Genomic DNA, 20334 nt, shown 5'->3' with positions numbered 1-20334 from the left:
CAAGTCAAATCAGTTAATGCAGCTTTAATGATGCCAAACAATGAATTACTGTTCTTCAGTTGTTTAATTAATATATGAAGCCAGGTGAAGGCCCTCATAAAGATGTGCACATGTTCTGTTATCTACCAGGCTGTAGGAAAAATGGAGAGAGTGAGGAAATGTTTGAAAACTCACTGACTTCCTCCTTCATTAACGTCACACACACACACACACACACACACACACATGGGTTGCTGGGGGGATTTTCGCTCTTTGATTTCGCCACAGTATATCCTGCTGACTCTAGCTCTAGCTGTGCGCATGTGTTTGAACACAGATCTTGATTTAACAGAAGCTCTTTTCTATACCAGATCGCTTCTTTCTCCCACAGCACCCCCAACCCCCACCCCCACCACCACCCCTCACTGCGGCAGTCAGCTGGTTGAGCCCAGTGGATTGTGAAACATGTCTCAACGTGTGATGATAGAGATGTCACATTAGCAAAGTACTTCCTGAGAAAGACCATTGAATAGCATAAGAAAGAGTATAGCAGGCTAATATATCATGTGATAGATGAGTAAAGAATAGGAAATGGCAGGATTTAATGTCATCAGGCAGAACAAAGACTGCATAATGGACACTGACAGTGAGAATCGCACCGCTCTGTCATGTCCACTTATGCAGGTGGTAGAAGGAGGAGTACGTTTTATTTCAGGCCAGGCGTTTGGTCAGAAAGGAATTCCTCTCATTTTCTTGGACCTTGAAACATGTAACCACTGACCTCTTTAGCCACAGTGCAGCTAAAAGTGGAGCTGTGGCCTGAGGCAGCAATGTTTACTACTAAGGTACCTGCTACAGTTAGCTGCTTAGCCAATCATGACAAACCAGCATGTACTACAGATGTGTGGATGTGTTCTGACAGATGTGTTCTTGGATTCTTAAAGCCTTTTTGTTTTAATATCCCAAAGCATGCATGAAGTGTCACAAAACACCAGGTTGAGACTAACACTATTCTTACACAATGTCCTTGATTTAAGCTTTAACATAAATATGAGGGGGCTTCAAAAAGTTCGTGGAAAAAGGACAGTTAGAAAAATTGGACAGTTGATGTTTATTTTTGCGTTGCAACATGCATTCAAGGGTTCATGTTCGAATATGTTATGACACGTTAGTACGAGAACCTACAGGTGCATTGAGATCAAAATCCCTGCGTATGATTTTTAGCTCATACAGAGATATTTTTGTGGGGAATAAAGTGAAGATAAAGACTTGTGTTGTTGGAGTCAAAATGATTCAGCTGTTTGTTGGCTGCTGCTTTGAAACCAGCTTTGCAAAGACACACTTCCTGTAGCTGCCTCCCTCCGCTTTTTCTCTATCTCTGTCTCATCTCTTCAGAGGGCACTCTCACTGTGAATAATGTGCAACAGCCAGGGAGATTCATTTTAAAGCTACATTAACCATAGCTAGTCAACAGTAAGCCTGCAGTGAGAGCCAGGATATTAAATGTGATGAGATGAAATCAGAAATAAACACTTTTCATAGTTAAAGCAAGAAAATTCTAGATGGCTTTTCCTTTGTTCAGACAATCCAGGATGTGTGTGCAGCATGGGGGCAGAAAACTCTAATAAACTCAAGTTTAAGTACATATAAGTGGTATTTTGAAATAAATGTACTCCTTACTTGTGTTTAGATGTACATTTGTTTGTGGCAATCACACTTTCTTACCACATGCCGAACAAGATAGACATCTGTCAGCACGGGTTAGCTAACATGACATGTTGAATTCAATTAGGAAACAGCAGCTACAAAAAGCTAACTAACTTGCCAATGAAAACAATTCAAGAACTACAGTTAGTGTAGTGCATTAGGCAAACATGCAAACCCACTGTGTATATTGTGTAATAAGTAAATAATTTCCATAATATTAAGAATTCGTGCAGAGTTTTCATTCAGCTCTTTCAAGCCACCGACAGAGAAGAATGTTGCAGATAATGACTGTATATCACAGCCTTTTGAATGTTGCCATGGCAGATTTTCTCACACCTATATTTTTAATTAGTGGTAAAAGCAGCAGTAATAACAATGCAACCAATTAGCATAATACAGTACACGTTATTCAGTTACTCAGAGTGGCACTTATTCCAAACTGGCAAAAGGGCAGTAGCTTGAGTCTCTACAGAAACTATACACAGCACCGTCCTGCCTAATTCCACCACCACACACACCACTTCTTATTCATAAGCTGGTGAGTGTGGCAGGGACATCATAAGATAAACAGACCTGGACTGAAGCCGTACAGGTGTTTTCTCAGAGCACTATATCTGACAAGACTTTGAGAACGCCAAAGTGCTGTCAGATATGACAGTGTGACTGTCCTTCCTTGTTGGATTTGAACCCATAACTTGTCTTGCATGTTCAGAGAGGTGTTCTACTGCAGGGAACAATAACATAGTTAGCAGACTCACTGTTTGGGCATGTTGGGTGTTGTTACTCTCTTTCAAAAGGTTGGTAACTGTTGTTCAGACATCACGAGTTACTTCACTAAGCAAAAGTTAGCTAGGACAGCTCAAACCTCCTCCAGTATTTAGCAAGTCTCCAGCCTGACTCAACAGCACGTCATTTTATAAAATCTCCAAATTTGATCCTCCGACAGGAATGCCATGACACTGCAACACTGGTTAGAGGCTTATTAGAATGTTCTGGGCGATGATGATGAACGCAGCACAATTTTTACACAGGCTGTAGAAAACCTGATGAAGTGGCCAGGTCCTGCATCTTTCCTTAACTCATACACACTCAGTGGATTTTTTTTTTTCGGTGCAGAGTTGTATACAAGGCTACCTCTGTAAGTCTGTAAAAAGCAGTTGGAATGTGGCAGGGTGTGTTTGTTTTCCTTGAAAAAAGCATGAACATATATACACACACACACACACACACACACACACACAAAAGCACAAGCACAAGCAGGGGAAGCCAATTGATAAGAATCACAGAGCAGATCTTTGTTTGGATGAAAAACCACCTGGTGTGTGTGTGTGTGTTTATTGAGCTGAAATGCTCCGTAAAAAGTCGTCCTGAATCTGACTGAATTTATTAAAAACAAACTTCTCTGATTTTGTACATCAAAGTCTGTTTTCAGGTGTTGGGAAGTTATACTGCATAGCTTTATTTGGTTTGCAGTGGGAGCTGTGTGATGTCTGATAAATCACCTCAAGTGATGTCACTTGAGTCAGTGCCAGCTGAGGACTACAAGCTTGAAAATGAAAAATATCTGGGGGTGTGGAGTTAGAAAGAAGTGAGCTTACCAGACCTCTGTAACCCACTCCTCCTCTCTGCTTGAGGCTAGTGTGGCTACATGAGCCACTACTGTACAAATTACGAATTACAAAATGTGTGGAATAAAAAATCTCTGTCCACTGTGACAATATCATATGAATGCAGTGCTAAACTGGTATATTTTTTTAAAGCAATGTCGAGGAGAGGGTTTTTGCCTCTTTTTAAGTCCAGCATCGGTGAAATCACAAATGCAATTGTCAACCAAAAGATCACTCTTAAGATTTAGTTCACCTTAAAAATGTCAATAAAAAAGATTAAAGAAAAATTCAAAGAGCGAAGGATGAAATGTGTCCCCAGCCAGATTCAAACTGGGGACTTTATGGTTATGTGGCAATTTTTTTATTTTTTTTTGAACTAGTTAAAATTAGCCATCGTGTTTTATCTTCAGGACCTGTTACCTGGACTCCCACTCCAATCCTATCACTGCCCAAATGTGAGTAGTGAGAAGGTTTCCTCTGCCAGGTGCTCCCTCAGCACAGCCAAATTATAACCCAGAAGAGTACCCGTGCCCAAGACTTGTCTCCCCCAGATATGACTCAATCTGAATTTTCTTTTCATCCATCTGTCAGAACTTAAATTAAACCCATAAATTAAACCCATACTGCTTCATACAGGCTTGAGTTCCAGCTTTGGGACATGCACATCTGTACGACTAGAAGCATTGGTCAGATATTTAGCAAGGCACATCTATCCCCTGTATTGCATTATATTATATGGGACAATGGTTTTTGGTCCAGTTGACAGGCTGCAGATTCAAAACAGTAGAAGCTAGTAAAGATAACTGAAACAGGATATTCCATTAACCATGCCCAAGCATGAATAACCGTAAATCCCAGACAGCTCCTGTGTCCCAGGGGCTCCCGGGATCAGCACTTTGGCCAACAATCCAGAGACAGCGAGTGTGTAACCAAAACTGATCTGGTTCCTACCTGCTAGGATGAGCACAGCAAATTTCAAGCCAAACCCACCTTTATGTGTGGAAATTTATTGGTGGCTGACACACATATGTGACCTGAAATAGAAACTGGAAATGATTAATGATTAATTAGTCAAAATAGCTAAAAATACTGTTGTCTATTGGTTGACCTCAATAATCAACACTTTATATTTAAAGTGTAAAAAATAATTAGCAGTTTGACAGGGTTTATGTGCCAGACTACTTTTTGGCAGGGAAATTTTGTTAGTTTTGGACAGCCAGGCTAGCCGTTTCCCCCTGTTTCCAGTCTTTATGCTAAGCTAAGCTAACCAACTGTTGCATCTAGCTATATACTTACATCAAAGATGTGACAGTGGTATTGATCTTCTCATCTAACTTTTGCAAATAAGCATATTTCCTAATACGTCTGTTGTTTTACTTAATTTATTCAGTAGGCAATTCAGTGCTGCAATACCCTACTGTATATAGCTCTTTTACAGTGTATCAGTGTGTGTGTGTGTGTGTAATGTATAGTTGTGTAAAATCTGAGGGACCAGAATTTCTTGCTCGATCTTGATGCAGTTACTTGTCTGACATTTACCTGATCCCAGTGACTCAGGCTAATTCACTTCTCAGCTTGCATGGATTAGCAGTGTGTTAGCCTGCTTCTGTTTTTAGCTTCGAGGTATTTATTTCATGTTGGCTTTTTTGGTCTAATTGTTGAGCAAGTCCAGTGTGGTCGCTGTTTTTTTGTTACTGTTCAGATGCATGCCGTATGGCTCCATCTGGCAGTTTAGATTGCAGTTGCAGGCCACACTGAGAGCCTGTGTGCTCACTGCCTAGATTTCTATCTAACAGACAACACTTTGACTCTTAATACCACATTCTAGATTTGAAGACCTGAATTTTGTCCAGTTTCTTTGATTGGTTGTAATTCAGTGAGGACTTGAGTCAAGACCGTCAAGACAGAACCTGCTGCAACAAACAAAGAACCACAGGAGCAGGGAGGCAGCACAGCCTTGTGTTGGAGGTTCATCCTCCCTCCTGCGGGAATTCTCTGTGGCTTGGCTTTCATCCACTGTAGTAGTAGTTGGCTTATGATTGGCCAGATTAGGCAGAGGCTGTCATTCAAGAAGCAGCGATGTAAGACAAAAGCAAAAAGGTTGTTCTGCTCTGAATTTGGAGCCAGTCCACCCAGGCATCTTGTTGAAAGTCAAGATGCAGAGGGCTGAGACTGTGCTACCCTGAGTTTATATAACTGTTCTTGACTAGTAATTAATGCCCCTTTCGTGCGTGTTTGAATCAATAAACAGTCTGCTATTTATGCTGTAAAGTGCCTGTGGGGACAAGCAAAGTTCAAACTGAACACTGACCTCACCGTTGAGGTGCAGAATTGATTAGAACATTTTTTGAGTGAGTGAAAACTAATCAACTAAACCATTTTACAGTTCCATCAATTCATCATTTACGTCATATCTTAAGCAAAAATGTCTCTCGTTTGCTGGTTCATGTTTTTTATTAGCATTTAGTTCAGTCCAGGGCATTTATGAGCTAAAGGAGAGTCTGTTTCACGCATGCACTGATTTGTTCTAGAACATCACATGAGCAGAGCCACACCGCCAAACTAAAATGCATATTATTGTTGCAGTAAAAGTGTAAAAGTTTTATGTGCGTCTTGTGACTGAAGTGATGAACTGCTGCTTTTCTCTGTTTTATTTCATTGTAAACTGAACACCTTCAGCTTGACTTGATTTAAAGGCCCTGGCTTTTATTGGTGGTACTTATTATTTTGCAGTGCTGATAGCAATGTTTCTAATTAAACTAAATCTCAATTATTCTGAAGTTTTCTATACTATTGTGTGTTGGTAACTTACATCAGAAAGAAGAACCCGCACACAGAACTGATGCTCCCAACTAATTGATTTTGACATTCGACCTTTTATCATGTCCACATCTTGTTTGTCTGCCAGTTTAGTTGAGGTGTTTCAGTGATGAGTGCTAATTATTTAGTGCATTCGACAACTCATGTGTGTAAATATTGTTAGCTTTACAGTTGAGTAGTTGTGACATTGCATATTATAGATAAATTACCTGGGGGAAAAAATACTTTGTTCATTTTAAGTATCTACTACATACAAAATGAAGCATTGAAAAACAAAAATTAAAGGGACGAGATAGCATATACACCAAAAAATTATGTCCTTAAACCCTAATGCCACAATTTGCATCACAAAATGACACCACAAATCAGTCAAATCAGCCAAATCTGAACACACAGTGAACACTGAATATGTTGAACATATTTTTAGATTCAATGTGACTTGCAGTTTCTGAGGATTGCATAATTTCTCACCTGAGATTCATCATTTTTTAAAGCTTTCTTCCACATCAAAGTAACAGGAACAACCTAACAGATAGCTCCCACTTAAGTGTACTTTCTGTTGGTGCCAATTGAGCAAAATGTGAACAAACAAACAAGGCTCAGATTGAGATTAAGATATTGTGTTCATGACGTCTGCGGGGGGAATGCTAGGAAGCTTCATGCCCACACATGCATTCATACAGCTTTAAAGTTACTCAACAGGAAGGAAACATGACAACAGGAAAGAGTTTAACAATCACGCCCTCTGAACCTGTTTTTGCCAGAATGAGTGTGTGTGTGTGTGCCTGTCTTTTACATTTAAGGGAATGTAAATAATACTGTAACAAGCACCTCCTACACATTAAGGCCTTTGGCTCTGTCTCTCTCTGTATAGCTGTTTCTCACGTATGCACACACGCATACACACACACACACATTAGCATATCTGCCAGACAGGGACAGAGAGAGAGAGAGCAAACCAGTGCCAGTGCCAAAGTCATGCTGGGCAAGCCTGTGGTTGCCATGGAAACCAAGCCATGTGATCACAGAGATGGTCAGCGGGGAGACAGATGCTGCTGACCTTTTAGAGGGGGAGGGGGGGGAGGGGGGAGGTAGGAAGTGGGAGAAAGGATGGGAAGAGGGAAAAAGTGAAAGCATAGTTACATATATTTTCTGATTATGTCCCATTAAATGAAGAGAGGATGTTGCAGATTTCTCTCATTTTAGCCTCTGAACATCTTTGTGATCAAATCAACATGTGTTACTGCTCTGACAGTGGAGCTCTTACAGAGCTGGTTAATTACAGGTCATTTATTGGCTGACAAGGACATGTGTGCTAATTATATACAATAAAACTGCTGTACATCAGTTTAACACATAGGATGTGTGTGGAACTGTTATTGTCAGCTGGAACTTCACAAGGTCATACAGCTAAAGAGATCTGAAAGTATGTGTCAGTGTCCCTGTGCACCATATGTCCCTTACACCTGCAACCCCTGGCTACAGAATAAATAGGAGAAAGTCAACGTTTTATATCAACAATGAATCAAATGGCTATGTCTAATAAAAGTGTCACTCTCAGTGACGAACCTAACCTCCCCCAACTCTGCAGTTCCTCTCAGCTTTAAGGAGTTTTCTTGGTCTTTTGGCTCATATCTTTGGTTTTCTGGCCCACAACTTTACTGTTTTGGTTTACTCTCACTGTTCTCATTAGCCCTGTTTTTATAGTGGAGCATTTAGCTAGCATTCCAAGAGCCCGATTTTTCTCTCTTTGGTGGACAGATTGAAAAGTGAATACTGGACTCACATTTGTTTGGTGGACAGAAATATGATCTTAAGTAAATGCTAATGTTGCTCTACATCTGCTGGATGTGTAAATAGGCAACTGTTTGTAACTTTTGCAATATTACAGGTTGTCCTGCTGCCTCCAAGTACCAAAAGAAAACAAAATGAACACATAATCAGCTCTGGATATTAGCAGACTTTCATATCATAGCATTTCGAACATGGAAATAAAATCTATTTTATGATAATATAAATTTGTTTTTGTCACCAGGCCTGTCATGTTTATACACTAAACAATATATATATACTAAGTGAGCCACATATACATTTACATACACACATTCACTGGTTTATTAGGTACACCTAGCTAAAACTAATGCAGTTTAATAACAACAGTCCAGCACCATGGAAGTTTTGATGACTGTACTTTGTGTTGCTGTTGAACATACTGAGGAGTGTTTCTGTTTTATTTTGTCATGTTTGGGATACAGTTTTTTGAGAAGATAAAATAAGATGCACATGCTATGAATGAACATGTTATACTGTGATAATGTTGTCCCATGGTCATTGAATAACAGGTCATTAAGAGCTATGGCAAATGTAGCAAGAGATGGGGGCTATCTGACCTTTGACCTTTGCTCCGTGTGTAGGTCTTCACCACCTACTCTAATGAAGACTATGATCGACGCAACGATGATGTCGACCCAATGGCAGCCTCAGCTGAGTACGAGCTGGAGAAGAGAGTGGAGAAGCTGGACCTGTTTCCTGTTGAGCTGGAGAAAGGTATTCACACACACACACACACACACACACACACACATCTTTGCAGTCATTGAGAGTCACTCAGTCAAGCCTCTTATTTAACACACACACACACACACACACACACACACACACACACACACCATGCACACAATAACTGACAGGGTGCTGTTAGCGGACATACACTGTCTGCCTGCTTACAACTCCATTATCCCCTTATGGGATTAAATTTAGTGCGGATTAGCCTAATTAGCAGCTAGTAATTCTGGAGGTAGTGGATTTGAACCAGCAACCATCCGTGACGGCTGCTCTCAGCACAGTGTAATAGCTGTGAGAGTGACTAATGTTTAAAGGCACTGAATATGGATAACTATATTCACTGGTTTGACTGTCACAGCATATGTGCTGCGAGGTTAAATATGGTTGGATGTGTACTGAATGCCTGATATAATATATCAATAAAGGTACAATTCAAGATACACTTTGATTTTCAATATTTATATTATGTCTCTATCTGTGTGTGTGTGTGTGTGTGTGTGTGTGCATTTGTGTCTCAGACAGTGATGGTCTGGGTATTAGTATCATAGGTATGGGTGCAGGAGCTGATATGGGTCTGGAGAAACTGGGGATCTTCGTTAAGACAGTCACTGAGGGTGGAGCTGCACAAAGAGACGGCAGGTACCATCATCTATATGTGTCCTTTATGCCTGTCTACCTCTATAGGTTATATTGTTTTCTCTTATTCACAGTGATCCCTAACAGCCTCAGCTATCACAGAATTTTCCTATTTCCACTTAGGGACAGTGGAAACAAGCTAACACTACACATATTGACATACATTCTAATTTGATAGTGGCTGATTTTGTGTCTGGAAAAAGTGCAAAAATTCACTATAACAAAATAATAACTGAGAGCATTGTATGTTCATAACTCCTCAAGGTCATGTTGTCTCAATGAGCAAATGTGCATACTTCACAAAATTATTTATATTGTTGAATTATTCCTTTAAAATTCTCCATCAAAGTGAATAGTCTGATATATAGCTATATTTGTCTCCAAGTAGATATAATATAAAATAACCATGTATGTAATGTAATGTTTTACCACTGCATTTGTCAAACACCTATACATTCTCCTTGTGTCTGTGTGTGAAGGATCCAGGTGAATGATCTGATAGTGGAGGTCGATGGGACCAGCCTGGTCGGCGTCACTCAGAGCTTTGCTGCCTCTGTCCTCCGCAACACCACTGGCACTGTCAGGTCTGTCACACTTACACACACACTCGTTCTCTATCCTTCATACACACACTTCATCTGAGCATATTTTTGATTTGCTCAATTTACAAAAAAAAAAGGAAAGAAAACTGTATTTACTTATTTGGGGGGGTTATGCTTTTTTGGTTGATTTGTGATATAAATTGCCTATTTTCCAGGTTTTTGTTTGGGATGTGCTGGAATTTTCAGGTTTGTGATGTGTGCATTTTTTGTTTTCAGGTTTGCAGTTTGATGGTTTGTGTTTGATTTGTGATCCATTTTGAATGTGTGTAATTTGTGAAAGGTTTATATTTGCTCTGCATTTGAACTTCTCATATAAATAACTGTGTGTTCTTTAACTTAAATGATGGATTTTGAATGTTAATCACTGCTGCGTGTTGAATGTTTTGTAGGTTTGTGATTGGCCGGGAGAAGCCAGGAGAGCAGAGTGAGGTGGCTCAGCTGATCCAGCAGACTCTGGAACAGGAAAGATGGCAGAGAGAGATGATGGAGCAGAGATACAAACAGTACATGGACGATGATGAAGAGGTACATGCTAAGTGTAACATACATACAGTGTTCACACAAACATACAGAAGACTAAATAAAACAAGAATCCAGGTACTCAGATGTGTGTTTATGAAGCCACACAGAGCCTTCATTAGCTGCAGGAAACTTAAAAAAATGGACAGAGAGAAAGACAAGAGTGAGATGAACAGATTAGCATTGTGTTGTTTATGTGTGTGTGTGTGTGTGTGTGTGTGTATGACAAAATGTCGTCTGTATGCCACCACGTGGCCTGTATTTTCAAACTCAGTCCACTTTCTCCATCTTGTGGTCAGAGATGGTAATACACATTTAGGTGCTACAACAATAACCACCTAAATTGCTGTAATGTTTCATAACCCTTATAAAGAAATTAGAATTAACTATTGAAAATGTATCCACTTTTTCCAGTGGTACACTCCATTTTCAATAACTGAATGTTAATTCTCGCTGTAATTACAATTGAAGTTGAGTTGAATTTCTTAAGACTGAGGGGAGTTTGGTATTTCTCAAATCCTGGCTGCAGCCCAGCTCATCATTCATCTAAACAGAGATTTGCACCACTAGCTTCCTGGATGTTTCCAAGACAACCTAAAGAGTCAGAAAAATTCATGATAGAGAAAAGAACTGCTTAAAAATCAACTTCAAGAATGTGACTGAATCATAAATTGCTAAATAATTTAAAGTGAATTAATCTGATGGTCCATGTTGTATGTGATGAGGAGATGCTCCAGCAATTTAGTATTGCTTTTCTACAATGTCTGGGGACTTGTGTGAAAGAGATTCAAAAGGAATTGTCAACATTAGTGCAGTAGAGTGCGCTGGTGTGGCCGGTGATGTTTCTGTGTGGCAGGCCAGAGGAGGCAAACAGACAGCTGGCTGTATTCAGCAGAGGATATTGATGTAGACAGCAGTTTGCACTCAGGTTTGATGTAGCCTAATAATAGATGCAGCCAGAGAGCTAGCTTGTCATTGTATAAGAGTAGAAAGAGTGATATATTAAGTGCAATACTACATTTAAGTTAATGCACCTTTGTTGGCAGTAAAGTTGCTGTCAAGCTGGAAAGACATGGTGCACACGAGTTAATGTAAAGCTAATTTACTTTGAAATCTAAAGGAGAAGAGGAAGACAAATTGTAAACAGACTGTTATTGATTGTGTTGATCCTTTGAGTGGAAGATTGTTACATTTCAGAGGGTTACGTCCAAATTGTCAGACAGCCAACAGGAGCTTTCTGCTTTCAGTTAATTTGTAATTTCATACCGATGTAGTCTGCTTCAGGCCAGCCGCCATTTATGCCATTTTATATGTCACAAATGAAATTATACAGCAACTTATGAGGAGAAAAAGGGTTGGAACCAGGAGTTTGATATCACTGTTATCCACAAGTTACATTTTAAAGAATTAGTTTGACATTTTGGGAAGTACAGTAATCTGCTTTCTCAGCACCACACTGTTTCTTCCTGTTTCCAGTCAGTAACACAAACTAACTGGCTGCTGGCTGTTACCTCATATTTACCTTACACACAGGACAGTGGTATCAGATTTTTTCATCTGTCTCTTGACAAGAAGGTGAATACGCTATACAAAAATTACTAAACCCAATTATTAAACATTTAAAGCAATGTTTCACAAGTGTAGTATTTAATTTTTTATCTATCCCGGTGTCTACCTGTAGACAGGTGAATACGCAACAGACGAGGAGGAGGAGATGAGTCCGGTGTTTCCAAACTCCATTGAGGTTTTCGACCTGGCAGAGAACCAGGACATGTTATCTCCTGTGGAGCTAGACCCCGAGAAGCTGGCCCACAAATTCAAAGAGGTTTATGTGATTTTGATCATTTGGATCCTGATCCTTAGTAATTCTTTTTAAAATTCATTTAACTCATAGTTTATCATCTTTCGTTTTATACTCTCTGTCTATAGCTTCAGATTAAACATGCAGTAACCCAGGCGGAGATCCAGCTGCTGAAGAGAAAGGTAAGACCACTTAATGTTCAATCTTGACATGCAGAAATGAAATACACCAAAAATATCCATGTTATACTGTATTGCAGAGGATCATGTACGCTAGCATTACATCAGTTCTTTTGCTGGCGGAACGATGACTTAACATTGGCTCTACCTCCCACATACCACCCCCTCCCTCCAACACTGACCCCTTTACCTCTAGCTGGCTCATGCAGAGCAGGATAAGTTGCGTTGGCGGATGGAGCGCGCTCAGTTGGAGCAAAACATCCGGGACAGTAAGGAGAGGATGGAGAAACTGGAGGGCTACTGGATGGAGGCACAGTCCCTATGTAAGGTAATATACTGAAAACAAGGAGGCACCTCATCAGTGGATGAAGGTTTGTTTTGTTATTATGATTATAGCCAGTGAAAAGTGAATGTAAAGTAAATGATGAAGGAATAAGTTATTATAAATAAAAGGATATTAGAATAATCCTTCTTGGGAAACTACCCATGGGTTTTTCAACTCTAAAGCTTTATTTAGCTAGATCTATGGCATTTTTCATGCAAGACAAAATAACTTTTAGATAGAACTATATTAATACCTCGTAGGGTTTCTTGGAAGTTCAGTACAAATTTCAACCTAGTCCAGTGAAAAATAAGCAATTGGCTCCAAGGGCCAAACTTCAAAAAGTTCATAACCAAAAAAGTATATTATAGGATTTTGCAAGGCCCCATGAATTTATCCATTAATTTTTCATGAAAATCTATGACGTGAACTGGGAGAAGTTCTGAGTTAAGGGTGAGTTGACCCTTAAGTCATTTTGCTTTTACCAAGAAAAGGCTGAAACATGTTTATAATTTAGCCTATAATGTGCATACAGTGTGGGAACAACAATGTGGTTCACTTGTTGAATGCAGAAGAAACTTAAGTTCCCAGGATAAATGAGAAGCACATTATGCAACATTGGTATTTTTTTATCTCACATAACCGAATCATCAAGAATCAAAATGAAATGCTTCTGGACTTTGTGAATTGAAACCACAGTCAGGAGATCAGCGCCAATACCCTACTAATGAGTTTAAAGTCTCTCAGAAACTAGTTGTTTTTATTTACTGACAGTGTGTGTGTGTGTGTGTGTGTGTGTGTGTGTGTGTGTGTGTATGTGTGTGTGTGTTTCCAGGCAGTGGATGAACACCTGAAGGAGACCCAGGCTCAGTACCAAACCCTTGAAAGGAAATACAGCAAAGCCAAGAGACTGATCAAAGAGTACCAGCAGAAGTAAGGAAGGAGGGACCAAATAAAGGTTTGAGAGGAGTAGATGATACCAAAACTTTAATTTGTATGTGTGTGTATACTGTAGGGAGATAGAGTACCTGAAGAAGGAGACAGCTCAGCGTCGAGCACACGAAGAAAGTGAGGCAACACACAAAGAAGAAACGGACAACCTGCAGGAAAAGGTAAAAAAAACACATCACTAAATTTGCCTTGTTTTTCTGTTTTGATCAGTTTATATTTGCATATCAAGTAAAAAGCCCCAGTCTTGTCAATTGAGTCAGTTTTTTCCCTGTGGCAATGGAACATACACAGCTTGAAACCACAGGTGAACCAGGTAAGCCTGGCCACAAAATTACCAAAAGTGCGATGACACGCCCCCCAGTTCACTGAGCTCCATGAGAGACAAAAATAGAGCCCTTGACTGTGAAACAGGTTCACCTTTCTTAGGTTAGGTATGATTTCAAAACATTTAGTTATCATCCACTTTGTTGTTGTTTCCACAGATTACAGACTTGGAGACCAAAGTGGATGCCCTAAAGACCCCGAAACCCTCCTAGACTGCTGCTACTTCCTACCTCCTTTCTGTGACTGGAAGAGGAGGAGCTCTGCCTTCATTCTGACCGGGGCTGTATTTTATTCCAATCAACCATTTACTGCACAGACAGGGAACGGGGGGGTGGGGGGTGGGGGGGGACATACCAAGGAAGGCAATTGTAAAAGAGAGGACGAGGAGGGCGACATACAAAGAGGAAAGATGCAACCTCTCATCTGACATCTGCCAACAGCTTAGAACTCCATCAGTCAATAATCAATCCCAGAATGCACCCTCTGTAATACCCAGAATCCTCCTTGTGTGTCTTCCTGGCAACCGGCTTGGCAATCAACACGGAAACCACATTCAACAACTTGTACTTTATTTATGGGTGATCTGTTTTCACTTCTCCTCTCCTCATTAACAGTATCTTACCAGGATTCTATCACTGATTCAGATTTATTTTAAAAAAGCGCTTTTAATAAACAGGCTCGTCACAAAGTGCTTTATAGAGTGACAGAGGGCATAAATGCAGAATAAAACAGAACAGAAGAACAAAGGACAAAGATTATTTGATTGTCATTGTGCTACGTTTGAACTTGGTGGTTGCAGAACCATCTCTTTTATTTTTTCGGAACTGGACTGGATTCTTATGTTTTCTGTTACGTGGCATTGATCGTTCAAATCAAAAACAAGAAGGAGAAGTAGCCACCTCATTTTTAAAGACTTAACTCAAATTCTGAAGTGGAACCGTGGTAGTAATGACAAACCATGACAGAAACTAACTTTGAAAAGGAAATAGCCACCACCCTATGAAAACTATGAAGCAAAATGGCTGACAAATTTCTGATCAGTGACAAAAAGTGGGAAAAAACAGAAGGCCTGCCCCAGCTGTTGTTTTCTCTTTTCCAGTTGAATTTTCTGCAAGTGATGGAAAGAAACAGGCAGAAGTGTGCATTTCAGGTCTGAATTGTGGTGGCATACTGTTTGTATATATTCTATACGTGTATTTAAAAGTGTTTAAATGGCTTAAGCAATTAAGTGGGTCTGATCACGGTGAGTAAGGCAGTGTAGTGAGTGAATGACAACTTGCTATGGAAGGTGGAATGGTTCAGTAGTTCAGATTCAGCCTGTTTCATCTCTTCTCTATCAATGGCAGACAGGGTGTGAATAGTCTATTATGTGCTTATAGAGCTTCTAATGGTGTATATTTGTTGGTGTTTACTACAGTATCTGTGGGTTTACATGCACTCCAACATCCTGTTATTCAGGATAGTCATATACTATATTCTTGAGTTGGTGCAGGGAGACATTGCTTTCTGTTTTCAGAAGTTCGCTCATATCCAGGATCACAAAAAATAGTATGCTAGCTTGAATATTAATACTAGTATTCTGAGGCTATTTTGTGTAGAGCTTCCATTATGCACTCACTGCATAGTTTCCCAAGCTCAGGCTACAGGGTAAACCAAGAAGATTAATTTAAAGTGAACTCTTGTGGTGTCAATTGTTCAAACATTTCTTGGAGGCTGAACTTGAACGCTAGAGAAAATCTTATTGATTGAGTTAAACTTTAGTGGATGGAGCCAAAGAGCCCAAAATCCCCAGTCAATAATGGATTTTTGAGCCAGATAATGATATTAGAAAGTTACTTATTATTGTTATTTATCCACTAATATCAACAAATACCAACTAACCATGACCAAAGAACAGCTATAGTAATTACATTTTATTAAGCAACTCAGTTGTATACTTAACTGTGAAATTTAAACCTCAATTTAATACTTAGTGTATGTATTAGTACCTGGCTATGGAAGCAAAAAAGGCCATAATAATTTGATTATATAAGCAACAAAACATGTAACTTTGACATTTAGCAGCCACTGCCACTATTTAATGTATTTAAATGTTGCTGAATTTATAGAATTGAAATATGTTTTAGAGCAGTCTGTCTGAATTTATTCCTTTAGGCAGTAGCTTTTTGTGTCTTAATGTAACTGCTATATTTCAAAACTACTTGATTTTTTGACCTGGCTTGAATTTTTAGATCTAAATATGACAGATTTGAAAGAGCAGAGTTTTGCAAATATTGGATCCTTAAATTTAGAATTTCTGAGCCTTGAAAAAACGTCAGTTTTTTTTTTGTTGCAATTTTACAACTTGAAAGTACCACATATAGTCAGACAGATGGATTTCAAAGTAAAAAAAAAAAAAAGTAGTCAAATATCAAAACTAGCTTTTCACTTGCTTACAAAATTCAAATTATTATGGCCTTTCTTTGTTTTCATAGCTAGCTTGTTAGCTAACCTAGATTAGCTAGTGAAGCCTTTTATGCTAACATACCAGGATAGTTTTGCCTCCAAGACATGTTTTTCTAATTACACCTTTCACATGGATATCAGCTACAGTGTTATTCAGAAAACGGTATGCATGTAAACACACTCTGTACATCTTATGTTAGGAGAAGAGTAGAAGGTCCCAGTGCCAGTATTATGACTTTAGAAAATGAATTTAAAGTTAGTGATACATATATGCCTGACATAGTCCAAATATAGGTTGAATACAAATGTGTTTCTGTGGTCATTAAAGGTCAAATCATTTTCAGGTACCCAGGGAACACTGTAGATGCATCAAATTCATCCACACATTTTTCTTCCTTAAACAAAGATTTTTCTTTGATCAGGTAACTTGGATAAGTTGCTAGCAGTTTTAAAGTACACAGCATTTTTTTTGTTTTTTTGTTTTAAAAAATGTGCATAAAATTTGAATCAGTTAGATTGTCACTTGGTTAATGCAGAATTGTGCCAGTGGAAATGGTAATTAATCACGGTTTATACATTCCCTATAAAGAGAATGGACAAATTGACTGGACTGGACTTTGACTCTGTGGTTACAGTCCACTCTGTAGGTTTATATAGTTATATATTTAACTATTTTCTGATTTGACTGTTATCCAGTGGTTGATGATAGTTTGTTTGATGTTCCAAATATGAGGTTCATATTTGCATGTGGATGGCAAAATGGTGCTCAGCAAGACAGTGTTCTATACAAGAGTTACACGTTTTTAACTGGCCAGTTGTGTATTTTGCTGCTCTAGTATTGTCATTCACCATGGTGATTATTCCAAGTTCATGTATGTGTTGAGACAATACAGCTTGCTGGCAAGCTTTTAGTAGGTTACATTCATTGAAAATGCAGAATTAGAAAAAGAAATTAGGCTACTTAAGTTCTAATCAATAATGAATACAATAATTTTTTCCCCCCTGTTGTATGACACAGAGAAGCGAATGAAAATCAGTGAAAATCAACTCCTCACACTCTGTGGTTCAGGTTTGCGTGGAGTGCACTTTTTTGATCAAATTTCACAAAAACAAAATGCAGGGCATGGTATGTTTTTTTAGCCATGCTAGTGGTGTGGCTCTGTAGATGGCATTGACAGGCTATCAGTCAACTAGTTGGTCTATCATCTTGGTCCAAACAGAAATATCTCAACTATTGGCTGGATCGCCATGAAATTTCATACGAAAATTCATGGTGCCCAGAGGATGAAGCTTAATAACTTTGGTGATCCCTTGACTTTATATTAATTTGTCCAGTTCTGAGTTTATAAGCATTCCAGTAAATCTCTGTTATTTGGTTAATGTTAGCATGGTAATGACGAACATGGTAAACATTAAACCTGCTAACCATCAGCATGTTAGCATCGTCATTGTTAGCATAATCGCATGCTAACATTAGCTTGTAGCTCCAAGCACTGCTGTAGTACAGGACAGAGCAGTTAGCATGGCTGTAAACTCTGTAAAATATAAAAAAGATAAAATATTTTGTTTGTTTTAATATCTTGCAACACAAAATAACTTTCAGAAATTAGAAACATATAAATAAAGCAGTTCTGCTTGTTAAATGAAATGAAAAGATGTTACATTTCCAAGCTTAATTGTAAGGTACAATCATTGTTTGTCCCTTGCTTAATATGTTTAGATTTTTGCTCTCCAAATTTGTTTTGCACTGACCAATCTGCCTGGCAGTATACTTGAGCCCCACTCTCATAGCAAGTCCCCCTAAAGTGTTTGAGCTGAAGCATCTGAATCGATACCTCTGACTTACAGGAAATATTTTTTATTATATGTGTATCCACAGAGATGGTCAGTGATTTATGAGTGTAAGTTTGTGACAGAATAACTTCCCACAGTTCTTGAGTTGAGCAGTACACAAACAGGAATGTGAGAAATTCAACCAAATAATGTAATTTTATTCATTTGTGCTGCGTTCTTCTTGCCTGCCCTTGATGTTATTATGTCTGAAGTGGACAAGGGGGAGCAACTCCAGCCTCACAGTATAAGGTTCATGTTTTCATGCAAGATTGAATCTGACAGAACAACATTTTTTCTCCTTTAAAAAAAACACCAAGTATTTGTTCAAGACTTGCAGTATGTTTACATTGTAGTCCTGTTGGATGGGAACAATTGTCTTCAAGAGAGAGAGCATTTTTAAAGGAATGAAAATCAGCCATAAGCAACTCACTTGAGTATTTTTCTTATTTTTATTACAGTTTTATCTCTATGTCAAACCAATGTGAGCTGTACAATTGCTGTTTCATCACCAAATCAAGTCCTGGTCACTTTGGGTTTAATATGTAAACACCGTTGGTGATCACTTTGCCTTGTTATGATGACTTTTTCTTGTTAGTTAACATGCTGCTTTTGCCTTTACAAAGCCTTCAGATGTGTGCTAGCTGTAGCTGACTCTCACAGTTGTTACCCACCATGTCTGCCCATCGCTCATACACACGTTAAACAAAACAAAACAAGGTTAACCAGTGTTTAAAGAGTGCTTGCCAGTGTTTACAGACAGACTGCCATGTTTGAAGACTTGATGGATTGTAGCACTACAGCATTTAACTACTGTTACAGACTGTAGACAGATTGATGCCTTTCTCCAGGACACTTCCCCAGTGTTTTGTCATCACTTCTCACATTTTAATTATTTATTTAACTTAGCTCTTTCCCCTGCTTTGCATTTTGGGAGCTGTCTTTCAAAACCATTTTCCCACTGATGGCCTCTGAGCAGCTCTTTTGGAGCAGGTGATAGGGTTTAGTGCCTTGCTTAAGGGTTAAGGATAATGATTGATGAGAGTAGACTGTCCAAGCATACAAACGTGTATTCCACCACCAGCACCCTATCATCTTGGCTTCCCTATTGCCCTAGTGTTGAGGAACCTCCTGGTCAGGATTGATGATGTGATGACCATTTTTGATGCTCAGGGTGGAAACCTAACTGGACAGCTAGCTTATTCTGTTCTGGAACCACTGGTAACCATTCTTTAAGCTCAGCCAGAGCCAATAGAATTAGTTGAACAGATGCCTGTGACATACTGTAGATCAAGTGTAGACTTGTGCTCATGTGATGTGTTACACAGCAACATTTAAGAATCTGGAAAAAAAAACTGGAGAATACTTTAAAAATGCAAATATAATCACTACAGAAAATGTGGTATTTTTTTGTTATTTTTTTTGCTGGTAATTGTTGCATTGTTTTATTATGCTCAGATACCCAAATCCCATGGCATCTTAGAAGAATTTCATTCCTTTCTTTTTATATTAACCCTTGGCTTGACTTCCTCAAATACACTGATGAAATCAGAATAAGGTGTCAGGTGGTGTGCTAAATGAATGACCATGGACTGAGCGGTGCCAAACACTGTGAGCAGGACAATCTGACAGTGTATAAGCTGACCTTTGAGTGTATCTCAGGTCTGACACAGATTTCCTTCTCTGCCTGGTTCTGTTCTTCAGTTGATGCCACCATGTTTGTCTGAACCAATACCTGTCTGTCAGCATTAATAAATAAACATATGTTGAACAAGAAACAAGACAGGAAACTTGATTTAAGTATAGTGTGTGTGTGTGTGTGTGTGCATGTTGAAAATGTTTATGTACTTGCATTCTTACTACCCAACTGTTCCTATACTTAGAGTGAAGTGGAGGAGGAGGAGGAGGTGTAGTACAGTGAACCCAGCCTGCTGTCTGTATTCAGGATGCACTCTGCTTAAGGACAGCTACATGCAAAGGTAAGACAAGTATTCAGATCTTTTACTGAAGTACCATACATTAATGTGAAATTACTCAACTGCAACTA

The 20334-nt window shown here is 39.0% G+C and overlaps 1 protein-coding gene across 1 annotated transcript in view; it reads left to right on the top strand.

Moving 5' to 3' along the window:
- LOC108898645 (neurabin-2-like) overlaps positions 1 to 20077 on the top strand; it is a 31612-nt gene extending 11535 nt beyond the window's left edge. Inside the window, 10 exon segments of the mRNA XM_018698602.2 lie at positions 8528 to 8660; positions 9197 to 9317; positions 9794 to 9898; positions 10306 to 10441; positions 12117 to 12260; positions 12365 to 12418; positions 12612 to 12743; positions 13573 to 13670; positions 13753 to 13849; positions 14171 to 20077. Coding sequence (XP_018554118.1) covers positions 8528 to 8660; positions 9197 to 9317; positions 9794 to 9898; positions 10306 to 10441; positions 12117 to 12260; positions 12365 to 12418; positions 12612 to 12743; positions 13573 to 13670; positions 13753 to 13849; positions 14171 to 14224 — 1074 coding nt within the window. The 3' untranslated portion in view covers positions 14225 to 20077.
- The last annotated feature ends 257 nt before the right edge of the window (positions 20078 to 20334 follow it).

Source organism: Lates calcarifer, linkage group LG11, assembly GCF_001640805.2.
Source record: "Lates calcarifer isolate ASB-BC8 linkage group LG11, TLL_Latcal_v3, whole genome shotgun sequence".
Classification (NCBI taxonomy): Eukaryota; Metazoa; Chordata; class Actinopteri; family Centropomidae; genus Lates; species Lates calcarifer.
Note: the sequence above shows the minus strand (reverse complement) of the source record. Positions and strands in the feature narration are given on the sequence as shown.